Source organism: Thamnophis elegans, chromosome 1, assembly GCF_009769535.1.
Source record: "Thamnophis elegans isolate rThaEle1 chromosome 1, rThaEle1.pri, whole genome shotgun sequence".
NCBI classification, from domain to species: domain Eukaryota; kingdom Metazoa; phylum Chordata; class Lepidosauria; order Squamata; family Colubridae; genus Thamnophis; species Thamnophis elegans.
The window spans coordinates 147259530-147281434 of record NC_045541.1 but is presented as its reverse complement, the minus strand read 5'-3'; the positions used below and the strand labels follow the sequence as shown (position 1 = coordinate 147281434).

The following is a 21905-nucleotide window of genomic DNA, read 5'->3' as shown; positions in this document are numbered from 1 at the left end:
ATCAGAGCTCTGGACTGCGTTCCCCCTTGGCGGTTGATGTGAGCCTTGGAGGCCACATTGTCGGTCAAGATTAACACATGGCGATGAGATACAATGTCCCGAAACTCCAGGAGAGCCAGACGGATGGCCCGCAACTCCAGCCAGTTTATGCTGTTCGCCAGCTCCTGATCCGACCATCGACCTTGGGCCACCCTGTCCAGGGTATGGGCCCCCCATCCGAATAAGCTGGCGTCCGTTGTAACTTGAACGCGGTCCAGCTCCTTGAATGGACATCCCCGGAGGAGCCTGGACGACATCCACCAATGCAGGGACCGCCTGGCCTTGCCCGGGAGCTGCACCTTGATGTGGGAGTGACTGGTATGCGCTCTTTGGAAGGGCAGCAGGAACCACTGGAGAGGACGCGCATGGAACCTGGCCCAGGGCACCGTGCCGATGCAGGAGATCATCTTCCCTAGCAGTTTGGACAGCGACAGAAGCGGTACTCGGCGATGAGATAGCACATGATGCGCCAGGTGGTATATGCTCTGCCTCCTTTCCGGGGACAGGAAAACCTCGTACGACATCGAGTTGATGGTGGTTCCCAGATGAAGGAGGGACGTGGTTGGGCGCAGATGGCTCTTGGGCAGATTGAGGACAAATCCATGGTTTCGCAATGCGTCCATCGTGACCTGTAGGTCTCGGAGGGCCTGATCTGGAGAGGACGACAGCACCAACACGTCGTCCAAATAACAATTGATGCGTATTGGAATTGAACGAAGAGAGGCTGCCAATACTGCCAGAAGTTTGGTGAACGTGCGCGGGGCCGAGGAGAGGCCGAATGGCAAGGCCCGGTATTGATAATGACGGCCGTTGAAGTGAAACCGCAGGAACTTCCGATGTGCCGGATGAATGGGCACATGGAGGTACGCTTCTTTGATGTCTATGGAAGTCATCATGTCGCCTTGGCGGATGGAAGCCAATATGCTCTTTAGAGAGTGCATTTTGAACTTTTGGTATTTGATATACTGATTGAGCTGTTTCAAATCTAGGATTGCCCTCCATCCCCCGGAGTTCTTTGGTACTAGGAACAAGATGGAATAAAACCCTAGGCCTCCCTGCCCTTTGGGAACTTGTTCTATGGCCCTGATGGTGAGAAGATGAAATATCTCGGTGTCCATAAGGCGCCGCTTTGACGGGCACCTGGGCACAGGGCACCTGATGAACCTTCTCGGGGGGATGGATAGAAATTCTAGCGTGAGACCCAAACTCACTACTTGAAGGGCCCAGGCGTCTGACGTGAGCTCCGCCCATTGGTGGGCGAAGGCCAAGAGACGTCCTCCTATGGGCCCTACCTCCTGCAAGTCAGCGGTATCTGCGAAAGGATCGGTTGCCCGCTCCTCGGAATGACCGTCTACTCTGCGCCTGACTCTGCTGGCGCCCCCTGTCTCTGGCCCCAGCTCGGTCCTGGCCACGATCCTGTGCCTGGGAGAACCCCCTGGTATAGCTGGGGACATAGGGGGCGGAAGTAAACCCCGAGTCCCCAGACCGAAAGGGCTGCCGTCTACTATAAGGCTGTGGTCTTCTGGTCACACGGGCACTTGTGGAGGGAAGCACCTTACGTTTGTCCCGAGTCTCAATGAGAATGGGATCCAGCACTGAACCAAACAAGGCCCCGCCCTTAAAGGGCGTGGATGCTAGACGCCACTTAGATTTGATATCAGCTTGCCAGTGGCGGAGCCAGAGCAAACGGCGAGAAGCCACATTGGAAACCACAGCTCGGGATGCAAATTTTGCCGCGCTAAGGGTGGCATCAGCAGAAAACTCTAGGGCCGCTATCAGCTTGGTGACATCCTGATGGAGGCGCAGTTCCTCCGGGTCCAGCCTTTCCTGTAGTTGTCTCAGCCAAACTAAGGAAGTCCTATTAAAGAAAGAAGCTGCAGTAGCTGAGCGCAAGGCCCACGCTGCTGCCTGATGAGTTTTGCGAATGACCGATTCGGCCTTGCGGTCCTCGGCCTTCAATCCTTCCGAAATTTCAGAAGGCATTAACGCCGGTGAAGCAAGAGCAGCGATGGGAGCATCCACTGTGGGAAACTGGAGGAGAGTCTCCAACTCTGGAGAAGATGTGAAAAGCTTCCTATCACCAGACCCAGGGGGCTTAACTGCGGTCGGCTCATCCCACTGCTTTTGGATTAAATCAAGAAAAAGCTTAGGGGATGGAATAAAATCTTGCAGAGCCACCTGCTCAGCAAAGAGCCGCTCGGTGGCATCCAGGCCCACAGCAGCACTTTCTGCAGAAATTGCCTCCCCCATGTGGGCGGTAGTCTTGGCCTTGTACAGCAGGGATTTGAAAAGAGTGTGCCTGAAGAGCCCAGGGGCCGGAGGCTGGTCCACAGGAAAGCCCTCGTCACCAGAGAGTTCCCTATCCTGGATTTCACCTTCCTCCACTAAGGGAGATTGTGTGCTAAACACAGAGTGTAAAGGGGAAGGAGGATCAGTTTGCAGAATGGAATAATCCCCTTGTACTGCTTGGGGAGCCAGGCCTGAGTAGGCCAGAGTAGGCCTGGAGACCTGGGATCTACGCGCTAATTCCGCATCCACCCCTCTGGAAATAGCCTCTGAGATCATGCTGTAAAAATCAGCAGGAAGGCCCAAATCCTGGCCCTCCAGAGGCCTGAGGCCTGCAGCTGTGGGGGTGAACGTGGCAGAAGGCCCAGCGCGTGGAGGTGAACGAAGAGAAGCCCCACTAGCCTCCGAAATAATTGGGGGGGATCGAGGCCCGAAAACCCCTACCTCAGGAATAGGGCCCTGGGGAAGCTGAATATCAGGGGACCAACCCTGCTCAACGACCCTCACCGGAGACACAGGTTGCTGAACCAGAACCGGAGGGGAACAAATGGGAGCCCCAGATGCCTTGGGGGGAACCTTGGCTTTGTCTTTGCGCTTGTGCGACTTATCCCGAACAGTAGATGAGGCTCGAGGCCTGCTAGTAGAGGCCCTGGTCGCGGCCCTACTAGGCCCAGGGCTGGCCCCCCCCTCGCCAGGGGAGCGGGGCTCAGAAACTGGCCCGACAGTACCTTGCACTACCGATTGATCAGCCATGATATGAATCTGAAAGAGCTCAATCAGCGAAACAAAGGAATGCAATTGAAAGCACTCGCCAAGAACGCCACGTGGAAGCAGAGACCAAGAGAAGCGACCTCCTTCCTGAGTCAGCAAACTCGAGTGAGGGAAAAGGGAGGGGCGGAAAGCAGTGCGCAAACTCAAGCGCGCGGAGAAATTCTGCCTTCTCATCCCAGGCATTACTGCGCATGCGTGAAAAACGCTTCCAAATAAGGCAACCGGCATCAAAGGCGCGAAATTCAAAGCAACCGCAGGGGAAATTCCCAAACAGCCGATCCATGTAATCCTCCGGCAGCCGCTCCAGCGAGGGCACAAAGGAGGGAGGCGGGGAGGAGGGGAAGACCCGCTCCGACAAGCCACAGGCTCGGATCTGACCGCGCTCGCAGGCGGGTGCTATCCGGCGTGGAGGGCAGCGCTGGGAGACTCAGCTTCCTTGCGCGCTGAAGTTAAGGGAGGGCAGGCGGAGAACGCCCCACTCCAGCTGTAGCAATCCGATATCCCTTCAAGGGAAATAGCGAGGGAGGAATCGGCTGGCAGAAATCTGCCGCCTTACCTCCAATCCAGCAAGAAATCCACAGTGGAAACCAAGTAAATCCAGCATTAACCTTGAAAAATTAGCAATTAATCAAGAGAGAGTTGAAAATAAGTCTCGTAGGCTTTGGACTGAGTAATAGAACTGAAAGGAAACGGAAGTCCAGTCAGAGGAGGCGTGACTTTGAAATTTGCATACTCAGTCTCAAGGCTAGAAGGCTAAGTTAACCCATGATTGGATTCCCGAAGCAGCACACAGGAGAACAACCCTTTTCCTTACTTGCTGTATTTTATTTTCAGTTACTTGACGTATAAACTAATTTACATGAAGAAAGGGCTTTTAGAAGAGGATACTAACACAAAAGTCAAGTCATGTGTTAAATGAACAAATGGCATTTCCTTTACTTTTGTTATTTCTCCAAACTTAAAAACAGTCCTTTACTGGTTAGAATATAAAGTGGCTGTGGCATTTTTATCTATGAAGCAAATGGAAATTGTTGCAAGATCAGCAACAGGTACCGAGTAAAGCTCAGACAAAGCTTCTTAATGAATTCATTCACTAGCACTTTATAGTAAAACCATATTAGTGAAATTTTGAGTAATTAGTTTAAAAACTTACCTTGCACATTCTAGACACAGGGATGCTGCTAAAGGTTCTCAGCATATTGGCCTTTACACCAGGTGGTGGTTCAAATACAAAAATTCTTCCAGCACGTAGCAAGTTGACTGGCACCTGAGCACAAAAGACATTATCCAAATGTGAGAAATGTATTAATCAGATTTATATAATTGTCAATGTCACGAGTAATGACCATGGAGCACTTTTAATAATCCCTTGTTTGGGGAAGTGCTCTTTGATCCCAAACTTGTACTGCTGGACAAACTGATTCCGTTGTGCTGAACTTTTAATTTATCACTTTAGCATGGAATAACTAACAGAAATAAAAATCACATAACTGGATGGGAGATCAAGATCTAATATGAATTGGACAACAAAAACATCTAAAGAAGTGAACATAGTATTTTGGGGTTGGTTCCATATTAAGACACTTTTTGCACACACAAAGAAGTACTAATTTATCTCATTTAATAAAGAGAAAATGAATTATGCATGACAGGATAGGAACCTCACAAGATGAGGATAAACCTCTTTTACAATAGCAGAATTTAGAAAATAAATGTGATGGTTATTTTTTTTTTTACTCTGATTGCTTACTTTTGGATTTATCTCCATTGTAAGGAACAATCTAAAGCATGCATGAGGTTGAAGGGAATGCAGCTTCTTTTCCAGTTGCATCAGCCATCCAGGTGCCAAGTGGACATTCTTCAACATGACCCATCTGAAAAAATATTTTAAAAAAAAAACCCCAAAGAGATCAATGCTTTAGAAGTCTCTATCATACGGATGCCAAATTGATAAATTGCAAATCATACCATTAAGAAGAACTCACCTGCCTGACTTCACAGCTGTATTGATTGCTTTATCAGCTTGGTTAAATCCTTCAGCAGAACCTAGAAGGACAACATTACCATGTTTAGAAATGTATACCAGTCTTCCGCAGCATTTGGTATGACAAAATATATGAAAATGTTACCAATAGCAATAGAGGTGATCTGTGTATTTTGCTCTGCAGCAAGGTCTTCAACATGTCCACTAGCATCATAGCCAGGTACAGAACACATCAAGACAGGTGTGTTAGGCTTCACCTAAAATCCAAGCATAGGAAAGAAAAGGGAAAAATCAGGTATGTTTGCTTCACAGGAAGTTTCAAGGTTTGCTAAGAAGTTTTCAGTTTTTCTAATACTGAGAAAATCTCAACTCTAAAATGTCAAAAGTGCCAGAAAAGGACCACAATTTCAATTTCATAAAGCTAAAAGCATTTTAGGTAGACAGAATGAGTTAGATCCCTTGCCATTTAATAAATTTTTTTAAAAATCAGCATTCAAAGCAACGTTTACTTTAATAGCAGACTTTAAAGCATCATCTGCATCATTCTGTGATTCTGGGGACCAAGGTGCGTGTGCGTGTGTGTGTGTGTGTGTAATTAAAATGTTTACTTGCCTCAGTATCTACGATGTGTGTCAGGTCCAAAGGCTGCTCCATAATGGACATAAAATTTTCTCCAAGATTTGTGGAAACAAACTGATGTGCCATGGCCAATAAGCGATCAGGGCGGAAAGCTTGGATCAAAAGCAAGCGGTGAATGGCTTGTCCAATTGGTGCTGAGATATAGAAAAAGGAAAAATAAAACTTTCATGTTTTACTTGGATTTTTCCAGGCAACTCAAGACTAAGATGATGGCAATATGGCCAATAGATTTCTGTTTCTTTCTCTCCAAGTAAATAAGGAGGTGTAGGAATAAAACTGCTTTACTCCCCTCCACAGACTGTTTAGGGAGAGATGACATTCCGTAAGAAATCCAGGTCCAAAAACATAGGACTGCTATTCACTATGAGGTCTCCTCAGCTTTCTAGAAAACCATGAAACTACATGACAGCCTCCGATTCTGAAAACATTGTCTAGCGCTGCTCTAACACGATACATTTCACGTAGGTTCTATAGTATGAAGACTAAAAAGATCATCTCTATGATAATTGGATATAAAGCGATCAAATGCAGGACCCTTTCTAGCAATTGTATTTGTTCATTCCTCCTATCATTCTAAATGATACTTTGTGTCTATGTGTATTATATAGCCATAAGACAAAATGATCCTTTAGAAATCACCTTGGGGCAAGTGGGATTATACTTTTGTAAATTCCAGTGGGGAAAAAAGGAAAAAGAACCCTGTGCCAGTATGTGACTGTATGCAACAGTCCCACATGATGATCTGGATGGTGAGTTATCCTTGATGTTATCTATTACCCAAGGGTAGAGCAATTTCTTTAGGAGTGATATTCCAAGCACTAGCACCAGCTCTGTGCCAGTTCTAACCAGCAGGTAATACAAATTGATGCCCTCACAGAAGGAGACCAAATACACCCTGTGAGCCAGCTAATGTTTTTCTAAGCCGACCAGCCCTTGAATGACAGACGAATCCGAACACCAACTCTGCACACTGATTCCTCTAAGGAAAATATTCTTCCAGTCAGTCAGAAATTCACCAATTCCAAAATCCATGGGCTAACAATCTATGTTTACTCCATTTTTTATCAGAATGCACTCTTAAGCGCACTGACATTATAAAGACAACACTTCTCCCTTTCTATTGATAACAGCTTTATTGTAGGCTATTAGTAAGTCAGAATGGTCCTGAATTATATATTTCCTATTTACAAGGGACCCCTTATGTCACCTTCAAAATCATTACTTGCTGATATAATACTAATATACTATTTTAAAGGACTATTTTTCAGTATTCAGAATCAACAATTTCACAAACTATTTTTTTGCAAATTAATTTGTTATTATCTTTTTCCAGAAAACATATGTTTGACTTCTTCATGCAATTTCTTCTGGTGAGTGTTCCACAAACATTTAACAAAGCAAAACGGAGATGGAAGAAATATATGAACTTACTTGTAGTTTTGTCTTCTGTCCAAAGATGGGGTACAGTCTGCTCGGGTGAACTGCTTTCCAGCCAAATGCAGAATTGCTATAGGTCAAATACAGTTAAAAATTATTATTTCTGAGCAATATATAAGAATCTTGTATTAGATCTAAGACCAATGAGTTTCTTCACATGAAGACAGATCAAGGATATCATGTTTCCCTAAAGAACATGTTCCCTGTGTGAGAAGAACATGTTTCTATACATAGTGATATACTTTCTGATTAATATACAGCTCAGTCAGCATAAGCTATCCAACTCACATATTGATAACAATGTGTATGAAATGAAGTTGGCTATAAGCTGCATATATACACAATGATTTAAAGAAAATGAAATGTTCTTATTTGCATTAATGAGTCACTTTAAAATTCAATAGTTTTTATATTAAAAAGAAATCTTACATCATCAGATTTGATTTTAGAAACAAGGTCCTTAAATGAAGAAAGAAAGCTTAGTCTCATCATAGCTTCCACCTGTTCTAACATCAGGCCACTAATTTTGGGGAGAACCGTATTGGTGAGTACAATTTCTTTCCCTCTTAGGAAATGCTGGAATTCTGCATCATATGTAGGCTCCCTTCAATTGAAACAGAAGAAAATCACACTGAGAACAATTCTCTCAAAGATAAAGAAACCTAACTATTCCCTAAGTATAATTCTTTGGATTACTGATATATACAAGAAATCAGGGAAAATCATTAATTTTGCTTAAGTGTGTATATCTGTTAGTATGCATAGCAGTTTAAAATTGACAATCTTTTGCAAGAGATTTAGGTAAAGGTTAAACCATGCTTTTCATTCATGGTTTTTTACAGCATATCTAAATTGGCCTTTCTGACATTATTTGTATTGATTTGAACAGAGATATGGAATTCCCTGTGTCCCACTGTCATCTTAGGTCACACGAATTAACTTTAAATCTATAAATGCTACTTCTGGATACAACTTTAGTCTGATTTTCAGAATGCTTTTTGTTTTGCTTTTCATGAAATTCCTGCAATTCTTAAATTTTGGAAATACTTCACTCTTCAATACTGGCCTGTTTAATGTGAATTTGCTTACCCTAAAGTGCCTTTCAGTTTTATTCTAGCCAACAGCATTGCAAAGGTTATGTGATCCTGGTGTAGCATGCCACGAGCAACTCTATTGAATGCCACCTAGAAATACAAAATTAGGAAGATCAGCTTTGTAGAAAGTTTGTGAACAGGGAAAAAATGTCTAAAGTGTTTTGAAGTACAAAATGCTTTTACTTAACCTGGAACAGATCTTTTGTGATAATAGAAAGACGTTGGGTGTGGTCTGTAATTCCCTTCAAGTTTGGGTTCTCATACAGGACATTATGATAGATATCCAGGAAAAATTGAAGAGAATACTGATACAGGAAGTGTATCTAAGGTAGAATTAAAATGGAAGAAGAGTGTTAAAAACAACGTTAACTTGAATGGAAATGGCATCTTGCAGTATTTAAAAAAAAGAAATCTGGCAAAGAGAAATCTAAAGCATTGTACCTGCTTCAATGACTCCATTGTGAAGTAAATACTGCTGCATGCAGTGGAAAGTGGGAGGTATTGCTGAGACACTGTTTCCACTTCTTGCATGACAATATCTGTTTCTTCCACTTTTCTAGTAACCTCAGCTGCCTCTCTCTTTAAGTTCTCCAAAGTGGTTATGATGGTATCATCATCTAAGATACGTCCTTTTACTTCATTGAGGGCTTGGAGAAGAGATTTTTCTAGCTGCCGCAAACGCAGCTGGAATTCACCTTGAAGAAAAACAGAGGCCCTTAAACAAAACTTGAATCACATTCTGACCTGCTTACCTTTTAATAGACAGGGCACAAAGCAACAGCAAAACCAGAGGTCTTCAAATTTGGCAACTTTAAGACTTGTGGACTTCAACTCCCAGAATTCTCCAGCCAGCAGAATTCTGGGAGTTGAAGTCCACAAGTCTTAAAGTTGCCAAGTTTGAAGACCTCTGAGCAAAACAATACTAATGAGTTTCACTTTTTAATAGAGATGAGAATAATTTAAGAGTCTGAGCTGACAATTGCCGTGAAATTCCTATATTTATTAAGTTTATGTACTGCCCAGAATCATTTGGGATAGTGAGAAAAGCATACAAAATAACATGCATACATATATTTTGGATTCTATTTAACTTGAACTCTGAGTTGATCTTACAAGAATTTTTAATCAACACAAAGAAATTTTAAGTATCCTGCCTAAGTAAATTAAATTTTTTTAGAAGCATAAGGTATTTGTGTAAATAGATGTTAATAATGAAGGTTTTTTTTTAGTTATGGAAGTTGTCCAGGAAAATGATTGCTTAAAAAAAAAAAAACAATGAGAGAATGAGATCTGTTCTCATAATCTTCTTAATTAGTTTTAAAAAACCTAAGAATCTGAGTTGTATTCTGGTAGCCATATTCAATAGAACTGAATCTCAATTTTGCAGAATTATAATGATCAATTGTTTGCTAATAAAATTGATCCTGCTACAGAATAGAAATAAAATTCTATTCCTTTCTTTCTGTCACTCTCTAGGTGCTAAAAAAGGTTCCGGATTCAATTTTTCAGTGACTATACCTTGAAGTTTGAGAAGATCAGAACGTTTCTCATCCACATCTGGTCTTTCAGCTTTCAGTACTTCATTCAGGCATTGACTCTGTAAGCTGCTACGAGTTACTGTGAAGTTGACAAATGTCACACGAGAACAGAGATCTGGTGGAAACTCAACCTATAAAACACAAACAGTTCAATGTAACCTTTAAAGAGCCGCTCCTAACCACTGTCATCAACTACTGGCCTTGTAAAACAAGTTTATTACTTACTGTTGGGTCTCTGGTGGAGAGGAATATTACAAACGATGGTGATAAATCAATATCTTGATCTCCCAAAGTGATAAGAACTCGACCACCAGTTCTACGGACTTCACGGTTCAGCACAGGATTCAGAACAGGGTCATAGCTTTCCACATCCTAGACAAGATGACAAAGTGATCAGGCATACATGGAATCAAGTAGACATCCTCTTAAACTAGTTTCCGAAAGAAAGCTATGACTTGCTTAATGACTGCACTACTTAATGACCAAAATTCTAGGCCCAAATATATGTCAAGGATTACTTAGTTTTTCTTCAGATATTCTATTTGCTTTGAAGAAAACTAGGTTTTTTCCAAAATAATTTACTCAGATTTGGTGACAATAAATTAATGAAGATTGTTTTTCTTATCCTGTCTTCCATTTAGATAGGTTAAGTGTCTTAAATTCAGGCTCATCTTTTTTTTCTAGCATTTGAATAAGTTGAATCTTTTAAAAATATAGATCTAAATATACTGTCTTCAAAACGTGGAAAGGAAAACAGTTGTGATGAAGGTTGTGACATCATGGTCCAAGCCATGCCTCTTTTGTAGTGGGCTTGTTGTTCGTAACATGTGTGAATATAAGGGGAGGGATTCTGGTCACAACACTGCAACCAACATTTTATGGTTTGAGAACCCTAACATTTTTGTTCAGAACTGTTTACATTTTTTAATGTGATAATTTCAATAACTGTTCACGGATGGAAACTAGTGTAAGATATATTTATTCTACAACCTAATTTTTGCTTACCAATTACAAGAAACAGCATGAATTTTAAGATATCAGTTTTAGGTAAGTTCAGAAGTAATGTGGCCTAGGACAAAAGGGGATATTCTTGTCGATTTATTATTATTAGCGCTGGTTGCTAAATGTTTTTAATTCAGTGGTTTCATGAGGTATTCAGACAACTCCAGATCTTGTTCTTTACAATATTACATGGGTTCCATACTACCAATTGTACTTGCATTTTTTCTACATTTGAATTAGAGATAAGTGCTGTTAGTTTTAATAAAAGTAAAAATTATGTGAACTCTCCTTAGTTTTAGAAGGTAAAAACATGCAACAGCAACAAACCTGGACAAGCAAAGGATTACCAAATCGCAGGGCACTTTCCAAATTCTTTCTGAATGCATCGTCCAAAAAGCTAGTACGAGTTATTTTACGGTCCTTGTATTCATTCATGATGAATTCTGTAGCTTGGCCCGAAGGATCAATAATTAAGGGATACCTAAAATGTAATTTATTAAGTTTTTAAGGAAGCTACCAGAAAGATATTTTACTCATATATTCACTGGAATAATTTTTAAAAAGGTAGTTTAACACTCTTGTATTAGATATTTTTTCAATGCCATTGCTACGGTACTAAATTGATGATTAGAATTCATGATATATGCTGAAAACTGAACGCTTCATTCATTATTTACATCAAAAAATAATTCTGTTGCCTTTACATTTTATTTTTTGAGCTTCCAAATTTCTATTTAATCTGCTATTCTATTGAATTTTGTTCTTCTAACAGCTTTACTACAGTTAAACTGTTTGACTGCCACTCGGGAGTTTTTGAGCAGAAATAGTGAATATTTATTCAAAGCATGTAATATATATATTTGAAAATTCCATTTTAAACTATGTTATGTCTAATCTGTTAGAACACAATCTTCACATACCTAATAGTTAACATAATTTTTGCCCATCTTCTTATAAATCTTCAACGTATCTTAGACATTTTGCAATTATTCTTAAACAATGCTTCAACTGATTGATATCTTATTTTGAACTTTTTTTTGAAACCATTAAATCATATGGGAAGGCATAGCTGAGAATGTTGTATAAATATTCTGATTCTGTGGCATTTCCAGAATCTTCTGATGTAGTATGGCTAATAATGAATAGTTAATAATTGTAAGAATATTTTACCCTAAGAATAGCAGTGGGAATAATACATTTATATATCTTATTTCATATATCATGAAAGAAAGTCATTCCCAGATAAATATGTTCCAAAAATGCATAGCTATATCACTGTTTTAATAAACCAGTGACACTGGTTTTACTAAGGAAAAATATGCCATCTAAGTATCTCTTACATAAGATGAAAAGAAGTTGTCATCCAAAAATTTACCAGCAATTGTGTCCTAGGAGTATAGCAAAATTAATGTTTCTCTTAGAAATAGCTAAAAATCATAAAATCACAGGAACAAAGGTTTAGGCAGGAATAATTACCACAAGTCGAGCCGAGGTGGCGCAGTGGTTAAATGCAGCACTGCAGGCTACTGCTAGATCAGCAGTTCAGCGGTTCAAATCTCACCGGCTCAGGGTTGACTCAGCCTTCCATCCTTCCGAGGTGGGTAAAATGAGGACCCAGATTGTTGGGGGCAATATGCTGACTCTCTGTAAACCACTTAGAGAGGGCTGAAAGCCCTATGAAGCGGTATATAAGTCTAACTGCTATTGCTATTGCTAAGTGTTAAAATACTATTTTTCTGAACTGGATGAAAATTTCTCTGACGAAAAGTAAAGTACCTGTTAAATCTCTTGAGCATAATTGCATTTTCTGTGCACAAGTCATCTGCAGGGAGAGAACTTGCTTGCCAGCGAAGACGTTCATCTGCATTCGACAAGTATTCTGTTCTAGCAATATCTGTACGGAACTGTAAAATGAACATTTTTACAGTTTTCTCAAGAGAAGCCAAGAATTGACAAAGCTCTGTGGGTTAATAAATGTATTTACTCCTTTTCTACTACTACTGAATTATGCTGCCCTGTCATTTGTTTTACTCTCATAAAATATTGTTAATCTTTCAGCAATACCCTTTATCCATTGATTGCAATTTGGGTTCAAGCATGCATATCTTTAATCAAAATGGGTGAGTATTGGAGAAACATATTTCAAATGATTCAGGCTGTTCAGCTGTAAATACTAAGGCTACTATATATCAAGGAACAAGGATACGCAACTAGCAATCCAAGCTCCAAACTGTTGGCGTATCATGCCACATAATAAGTGACTCAACTATTGGTAATAAATGGTGGTGAATGATTTTATGATCCATGGATTTTTTTTTACCTGAATATTTGCCTGTTGCAAGTGATGGGACCATGTTGTGAACAGGTTTTGCCGCATCTGCTGGTCAAAATAACCAGCGTAAGCAATAAATGCTCCTGAGAGCAAACAGTCTCCTGCAATTGTGGACATCTGATTCTTGAAGGTTTCACTTGTTTTCTCCCATCTTTCACGTTCAGCGGACAAGCTCTTCAAAAGAGCCGTGCTACGATTTACCTGGAAGTGAAGCAATGAATATATTCAAACAAAAAACCAAATTCAAAAATTTTGATGTCATTTCAGGGCAAACACTATTATTAAAAACTTGGCCCTAACACAATATCAGTGGAAAATTGGGGGGGGGGGGGGGAAGAGAAAACAAGAGCAAAGAATAGAGCTCCAGGAAAACTCTTAAGAAATTTTAATCATAGCTGAAAAAAGTTCTGCAACATATCATAAACTGCGATTAGCATCAATATTACATTTTCCCATTAATTCTCTATTTTTCAAAGAGCCCTCCGATCAGTAGCTGAAATGTGTAGGCTGTTAAGTCCCAGTGAAGAAATGCGGGATTGCAAAGGTAAGGGGGGAGGGGCTGGGAGGCTTGGTGCAGACCATATACAGATTGGGGGAAGGGCAGTGCTGCGGAGAGGTATGAATGTTGGAGATGAGGTGTGGTGTATGCAAGAAAAGGAGGGAAAGGAGGACATAATGCGTGTGAGAGAAGAAAAGCAAGGGGTGTGGGGAAACTTACCCAACCCATTGAATTTGCTTGTGGGAAGCTGACAGGGAAGATCACATAAATAGTGATCACATGTTTGTGGGACACTGCAACCTGATTTTAATTGGGGCCAAAACATTGAGCACCTTTGAAGTCATTTTGTTCAGCATTGTCATTAATACTGAATGGTTGCTGAATGAATGTTAAGTGTGGGCTACCTATACTGACACAACAGTGAAAACAAGCGTCTAAGATTCAGTGGTAATTTAAAATGGAATTCGGTGCTCACAAGAAAAGTAACTTTGGTCTAATCAAAGCTCAACAAAAATTAACAAACATTTAACAAAAAGTGGCAGTCTCACCTTTGCTTCCACAGCGGCTAGATCTGCCTTAATAGCCTGAGCTTCAGAAATCAGAACAGCATACTCCTCCTTGTAACGAGCAATGCTGGTCTCCAGGTCTCTAATCATCTGCTCAACTTCATTGGCCTTCTGCTGGTTGTCTTTGGCATCATCTTCAAGTTTCTGCAGCTCATTCCTCAGGGGCTCTACTCGCTTCAACATGTCAGCATAGTTCAACTAGAAGAAAAAAAAAAGACCAGGCACTCAATTTCACACAATTTGGGATTTTACAGTCTTCCATAAACCCTCATGCCAATAGTCTGATGTGAGAAAGTTGCTAAAATGAAATCCAATGGATTAATTTCACTGAAGAAATATTTTTTGTTTGTGAAACTGAAAGGGGGGAATTCTTTCTCTCCCATAGAAACCCACCAACTCCAGTAGGGGGTAACCTCAGATTTTGAAGATGTATGCGGAGCTATGGATTTTTGTGGGAAGGACAAATAGGAGGAGAAAATCCCCCCCCCCCAAATCCAAGTCTGCAGCTACACTCTTTGGTTTTGACAGTAGGAATGCTTAAGAAAGATAGATGTACTTCAGCACTAAATCAGACTATAAAAAACTGAAATGAATAGAAGAAAATAGAACAGAACAGAAATGGTTTTTCCCTTTCTGTCCTACAAATACTTGAAAAAACCTGCTTGGTACTGTTTTCCATTTATTTTAGCATTTTTCTTTCTTTTGGTCCTAACATTTTCATTTGTTTCCTTTTTAAAAAAAAAATCCAAAACAGCTTTTTCTACAAAGCATTTTGCTTTCCACTTACTGCTTCATCAGCTTGCAGGAATGAAAAAACCCTCTGCAGCCCCCATTTATATCTCTTTATTTTGAAAATACCATCCTTCCAAACAGATTACTTACCTGTGCAATAGCCCATTTTACCATAGGTCCACAAGCCAGAGAAGCTCTGTTCACAATTTCATAATTGTAGCTTGGGTTTGATAAATAGTTCTTCTTCATCTTCTCTCGGATGGCATCACTAGAAGAGCAAAAGAATTTAAAGAACTATACAGGCAAATATTCATTCAATATACACATTCCAATTGTGAGACTATCACCATCACCACATTAAGTAGAGCTAAAACTACAAATACCTTATATCTTCAATATTGAAGTTGATAATGCTGCTGATGAAATTATCTCTGAGAATAAGTGGCCTGATCTTTTTCCAGTCACTTGTCTCCTCACCCAATAAGAGACAGATTGATTCTAAAGCCAGTTTTACTGCAGGAGGTGGATTGGCCATGGTTCTTACTTCAATAAGATGCTGTCTCTTTATAGAGCTCACCGCTATTTAAGGGATGGAAAAAAGCACTGAGCATGCAACATACACTTCAGGCTGCTGATGGGAATGGAGAATAAAATTCTCCTTTATTAGAATGAAATTTAGTTCAAAGACTGCAATTTTGTCACTGTTGTAATAATATTGGACTGCTCTAAACAACAGTCTTCATTTTAATTGGTCTCACAGACCTCAAGCAGCCTTCCTCAACCAGATACAGGTTAGAGATGGAGGGCAAGAAAGAGGTAAGGTAAAGAAATGACTCTTTCTCCCCCAAAATATTTATTTACATATATGAAGCAAAAATCAGTTCCTCGTATTTTGTTTCTGTAATATGGTCATCTTTCAGAAGTCTCTGTGAACAATTTCATTCCGATCCCAGAAGCAGCTAAAATACATTTCCAAATTATTCACCTGATCTCCTCAGCAGAAAAGTTTACAATGGTTGGGATGAAGTTTTCCCTCATTATGATGGAACGTATCTGTTTCCAATCAGTTGTACTTTCACCCAAAAGCAGACAGATCGATTCTAGTGCCAGCTTCACTGCCGCAGGTGGGTTTGCCATAGAACGGACCTCCACCAGATGTTGCTTCTTTATTGATTTAACAGCTAAGCAGGAAGAAACCCAATCAGCCAATCATGAAAGAAAATGATTTAAGAGAAAACAGCAAAAAGCAAATTCAGAGATGATTTGAACTATTTTGATTTTACACACACAAACATACAAATTAATTTTAATTTAAACAATTTATGGGCAAAATCAGTAAGATTTTTTATTAGCACTAGTAGTGCTCTTAAAGCATGGGGGGGGGGGAATCACTTTTCAGATATACCATCAGCTACCATGAACCATCTAATGGTCTAGTAGCTTTCACTGTAGCCATCTTCTTTTTTAAAGTCATGTTAAAATCTAATATTTTGTATTTTTAACTCATAATAAAGCCATCAATAGCTACAATAGCTTAAGTGGCAAAATGAGCAGGTATTCTGAAAAGCTGTGCAATTATTTCTTTGTGTGCAGTCAGAGGAGAACATGATTACTATTTGTTCCAATTATTATCTCAAAGCTTAGAGTGTAATATTGTTTTCTTTACTCCTATTAAATTTCTGGGAGCGATGATATACCAAAACCAAGCTATCATTGAGAGAGTTCATTGAATAGCAGATAGCAGAGCATGCTGCAGATGCAAGCTGATATATAATTGCTCACTCCCCTCTTTCATTATATCTGCCTACCATTCTGGGCCTCAATAACTGCAGGCTCTACTTTATCCAGATCCTCTTTCACACTCATTTGCTTATCTGCAATGCCCTCTTGCTGTTTGTGTAGCTGTTCTTGAATTTCTTGGCTCATAACCTATGGAAAGTCATACAGAGTGTTATTAGAATCTCAACCACTCACACAGTAGTCATTTTCATGTTATTAAACCAATCACAGTCCTCACCTTTTTCTTCTCTGCTTCTTGTTGATCTTTTACCATCTTTTTCAATTTATCATTAGCTGCTGCATTCTTCACTTCAAGCTCCTGGCTTTTTATTCTTAAGTCACGGCGCAGTTCTTCTACCTGGAATAGGTAAGATATTCTCAATAAGGTCAACATGCATTAATGAAAAGTGCTGTAATAACTTCTAGGGCAGGGGTCTTCAAACTTGGTAACTTTAAGACTTGTGGACTTCAACTCCCAGAATTCCCAGTCTTAAAGTTGCCAAGTTTGAGGATCTCTGCTCTAGGAATTCTCCCCCCCCCCCAACTTCTCCTTCATTTAGGTTTCTACCTGGTCCACAGTTTCCTTGATTTTCCTGAGTCCGACATTCAAATGCATCTGCTGCTCTTCTAGTTCACTTCTCTTTTCATTGAATAAATTTGCATAATGGTTGATGAAGTCCAAATAATGACGAGGAGTGATGGCCATTGTTCTGCCACCTCGTTTTGCTAGTCGAGCGTTAGCCTGCCATCAAATAAAATGTTGATACCAATCAGTAGGTTTTTAAAATTTCATCCACAAAACCCAAATGCAATATTGTCTTCTAGGATTGCACCCTATTGCCCGATAAGAGCACAAAAAGGCGTATCAAAATGAAAAGCTGAACCTACCTGATGAAGTGTCTGATGAACAAACACGCAGCTGTTTACAATAGCTTCTCTGTGTGATGGAGGCTGTGGCAGTTTGTCATAGACAACTGGCATATAATCAGGCACAATGTAATTTGGTTTCTCAAGATCCATTTTGCTAGTGAATTCTTTACCAACTTGATAAAGCGCCTCAGTGGACCAGTCTCCAAACCAGTTCAAAACACACCTAAAACAAGGTAAGACAATATTACCACCTTTTGAAACAAATGAATGAAAATTATTCATTCATAATATATTAATGGTGCGGTACCTATTGAAGAGAGCTGGAGATGTAGCTGCTCTATCTTTCAACCCTTCTGAAGATGGATTCATGGTAAAGACTACATGGAGATTTCGGATCACTTGACTAGTGAACCATTTATAAAGTTCTTCATGTGAATCCAACATTAAGCCTTCTTTTTGGGCTCCTTCCTTACACTGAGTCATAAGTGTGGCATATTCGTCTCCTTCAAACAGTCCAGGGACCTATATTGAGAAAATGCACATTAGAAATCTAATTGATTCTGGAAACTCTTAAGAGAAGGGCTTAATGCCAAGAGAGAGAGAGAATACCAAGTTTCTGGCAACACAAATACATACAGTTATACAACTGTTTTACCGCTGACTGGCTGGTCTTCAGCTCAGAGATTAAATTTCAACTAATCATGGTAACTGATGGGACAAAGGCTTCTTTCATTTTTAAAATACAGAAATCTAGATCCAGCTTTTCCCTAAGCTTTTCATTAAGTTACCTCTCCATTGGCCAGAAGTGTGTTCATTCTCTCCAGAAATCCAGAATCAAGTACATTTGATTCATCCATTATGAAGGCAATTTTCTCATTCTTGCAGCCAGACCGTCTTAATACCGTTCTTAGATCTTCATCAAAATCTTCACCAGTGTACTTTCTATGTACCTGTGAATCACAATTGTGGGTCAGTTTTTGTTTTTATGTAGTCCATAAAAGCAAAATAACATAAAATGCTTTTAGTTTTACTATTTGAAAGATTGGCTGTAATAACCTTAATTTGGTAGACACTTAGACCATTCATCCATGCTACAAATCGAGACAGAGTTGTTTTTCCTGCTCCACTGACACCAATGAGAAGTAAGTGTCCCTGAGGTTGGCGGAAGATCCTGAAAAGATACTTCATTTAGTGAATGTAATGCAGGCTACCAGTATAACCCATTTCCCTTTGTTGGAAATATTTATTCATTCCATTCAATGGAATTTTCCTACAGATGAACACACACGCAATTATAGTCTTACTGTATTTTATAAACCTTTCCCCATTACTAAGATAACAGTATTGGAGATTCATCTCTGGTATGCAGTTATCCAAGAAATCATTAAATAGCATTCCTTCTTAAAATGAAAATTAGATTAAGTTACTAATGTACATTTTTCTTAGTAATATACATACCTATCAATTCGTAGCACATGATCTAACACTTCATTGAATAAAACAAGCGGCACATCGAGTTCTTCTTCATAGAAAACTTTCAATCTTGCTTTTACATAATCTCTTAACTCCTCTTGATCAACTGGGATATAGTCCTAACAAAAAATAGAACAAATAGTGGTATTTTTGTATGTACACACATATACATAAATGCTGAATCTGACTATGCTTAGGTTAGTATCTTAAGATGCATAAAATGTTCATACATGAAGGTGCTTGATTCCCCATTAAAAACTGTTTCATATTAAGCATTCACTGTCTTGACCTTTCCCCCAAAATAAACAAAGCTGGTAGTAATGTAGCGTTTATTTCCAAATCATGATGCTGCAAGAAAAGTACTGATGCAAAATAAATGGAAATAATAAAAATTAGCATTGAAATTCTGAACAATCCTAAAAAAAAATTATAATTTATTCATTCTATAAACAGAAAAAGATGAAACCACTTTAATATAAAATAAAATCTCGACCCATATTTTCATTTAGGTTAACTTTTTCCCTCAAGGATATAAGAATGAAGTAGTGACTTAAATTAAATTTACATTTTAACATGAGTGTCAAGAATCATGTTCAGCTACACAGGCTGGGTTTTGCAAACATTTCATAGTAAAACTGGTCAACTAATATTCAAACCAACATACCAGAGTAAAACTAAACGGGTTGCCTTCAATGATCTTTATAAGCTGTTCACCAAATAAGCTGACTAAATCAAGTTTACATGGCATGTATCTGTTAAGGAGAACAGACTTCTTTTTTACTGCTTCGGATGTCCAGGGAGATATAAAGTTCTGGCTTTTGCTTTTCCAGTGGCCTCAACCAGAACAGAATGGATTAACTGTAGTTATTATCCTTTTTTGACTAACTTAATAAGTAAAAAAAATTCCATACAGAATTTTAATCTTCTGTATCAATAGCAGATACAGAAAATGGTAATTTTACATCTTTTAAGTATACCCAATTGTGTTTTGTTGAAAATACCTATTGACAGTGAAGATTCTCCATGCCCTAAGATATCACCATGTCATAAACTGAACATTGTGCAACTCAACCACAGAGAAGCTAAGTTTTTCTCTCACCTTTGAAAGCCAATTGCTGTAGAGAATGGGCCTGCACATGGCTTTCTCCTTGTCTATATTGGGGAAGTGTTTCAGAGCAACCATATCAATATTTTCATCAGTCCATCGTCTCTCCTCATCTTCCACAAGCCTGGATAAACACAGAAGATTGAGAGAGGAAGCAGACATGATTTAAACCAGGATAAAAGTAGGGAAATAACAGCATAATAGAGCTCTGAGAAGAAGAAGTCTGGAGGCAATCCTCACAATTGTCTCCCCCCAACTATCGTGCAGGAAAGATTCTAGAAAAATCTTTAAAAAGGAGAGGTTTTGACAGCATACATTTCCTAGAAAATGTTTAGATTTTATCCTTTCTGGACAGTTCTTAGGGGATTCATCTACAACATGCCTATAATTTTAAAAAGGGGGAATTATTTTAAACAGAAGTCTAGTACAGAATATTTATTTGCTACAATCTCAGTAAGTCTTATTGAGTCTTAACTCTAATACTGGCAAATAAAAATAAAACAAGTGTATAACTTTGCATCCCTAAGATTTACCTATCCTGGAACAGACGCAAGGCTTCATGTGCCCAAATTCGAATGAGTCCTTCAACAGGCAATGTTTCCAGAGGTCTCAGAGCTTCAAAGATACCTCGCACCCACCGAGTCATTTCACGAGGTGAATAGATATAGTGTGGCTGAGTATCTTGAGTAAACCTTTCCTGTGTGGGGAAAAAAATATATGATGAGTGCTTAGTAGTATTTCTCTTCCAACCGCTTAATCACTTAATTAAAATCTATGAAAAACCTTCAGCCTTGTTACCTGTGACATTGTGTAGAACTCAACCATTGCAGCAGTGAGGGGCTCTGCATATGTACGGAGAGATGGAATAAGTCTCAACATAGCACGATTGAAAGTACCATAAATCTGAGTGAGTGAAGCTGGTCCAGGGTAGTCCACATATACAACAGGAACATGGCGCAAGAATCTGAAAAGATATTCAAAGGGCTTAACTTAGGAAAACTATCTAATAGTATTTTATTAGACTAGAGAGCCAATTTGCTGTAGTCAGTCAGACTAGAAAGCAAGAGATCGTGAGTTCTAGTCCTGCCTTAGGCACAAAGCCAGTTGGATGACCTTGGGGCAGTCACTCTTTCTCAGCCCAAGGAAGGAGGCAATGGCAAACCACTTCTGAAATCTTGCCAAGAAAACTTCAGGAACTTGTACAAGCAGGCACCAGGCATCAAGACAGACTTCAAGGCACAAATACACAAAAAATGTAGACTGACTACATCACGGGGGTCCAACTTGTGGTGTCACCTTGCCATCACATGACATTTTGTGACTTTTCCCCATTCGCAGAGCTAGGGTGGGTATGGCCTGCGTGTGACGCATCCAGCCCATGAGCCACCAATTTGACACCCCTGGACTCTAAGAATTGACAAGTATACGCCACAATGAATTGTTTCACAGAAGGTTCTGAGAATCATGCAGGATAAGATATTTCATCATTTCTTTCTATTTATGAGTAGACTTTCCAATGAAAATATCATTCCAGGGTCCAAACTACAGGAATGCAGTATTATATTGCACTAACAGGACACAGGTACTGTAATATTACATAGAGAACTAAAAACTTGATTGTGGAAGAAAGCATTTGGAGGATGTTAGATTTGCTATTGACTCCTCCTGTTCAGTGCCTTTAAAATGCACATTGTTTAAAACTGTTGTGTTTCATACAAACCCCATCAGACTAAGTTGGCATGAACATCCATATTGTATT

General features: G+C 39.6%; 1 protein-coding gene across 1 annotated transcript in view; it reads right to left on the bottom strand.

The window, feature by feature from the left end:
* Positions 1-21905, bottom strand: part of DYNC1H1 (dynein cytoplasmic 1 heavy chain 1) — a 65893-nt gene that overhangs the window by 10175 nt on the left and 33813 nt on the right. The window contains 29 exon segments of the mRNA XM_032234430.1: positions 4250-4363; positions 4847-4970; positions 5082-5142; positions 5226-5337; positions 5693-5853; positions 7151-7226; positions 7586-7760; positions 8246-8340; positions 8439-8573; positions 8692-8945; positions 9769-9919; positions 10014-10160; positions 11118-11271; positions 12567-12694; positions 13111-13323; positions 14170-14385; positions 15070-15187; positions 15905-16100; positions 16728-16848; positions 16937-17056; positions 17267-17440; positions 17587-17791; positions 17876-18090; positions 18357-18518; positions 18625-18739; positions 19027-19160; positions 20141-20270; positions 20680-20843; positions 20945-21110. Of these exon segments, the coding sequence (XP_032090321.1) occupies positions 4250-4363; positions 4847-4970; positions 5082-5142; positions 5226-5337; positions 5693-5853; positions 7151-7226; positions 7586-7760; positions 8246-8340; positions 8439-8573; positions 8692-8945; positions 9769-9919; positions 10014-10160; positions 11118-11271; positions 12567-12694; positions 13111-13323; positions 14170-14385; positions 15070-15187; positions 15905-16100; positions 16728-16848; positions 16937-17056; positions 17267-17440; positions 17587-17791; positions 17876-18090; positions 18357-18518; positions 18625-18739; positions 19027-19160; positions 20141-20270; positions 20680-20843; positions 20945-21110 (4336 nt within the window).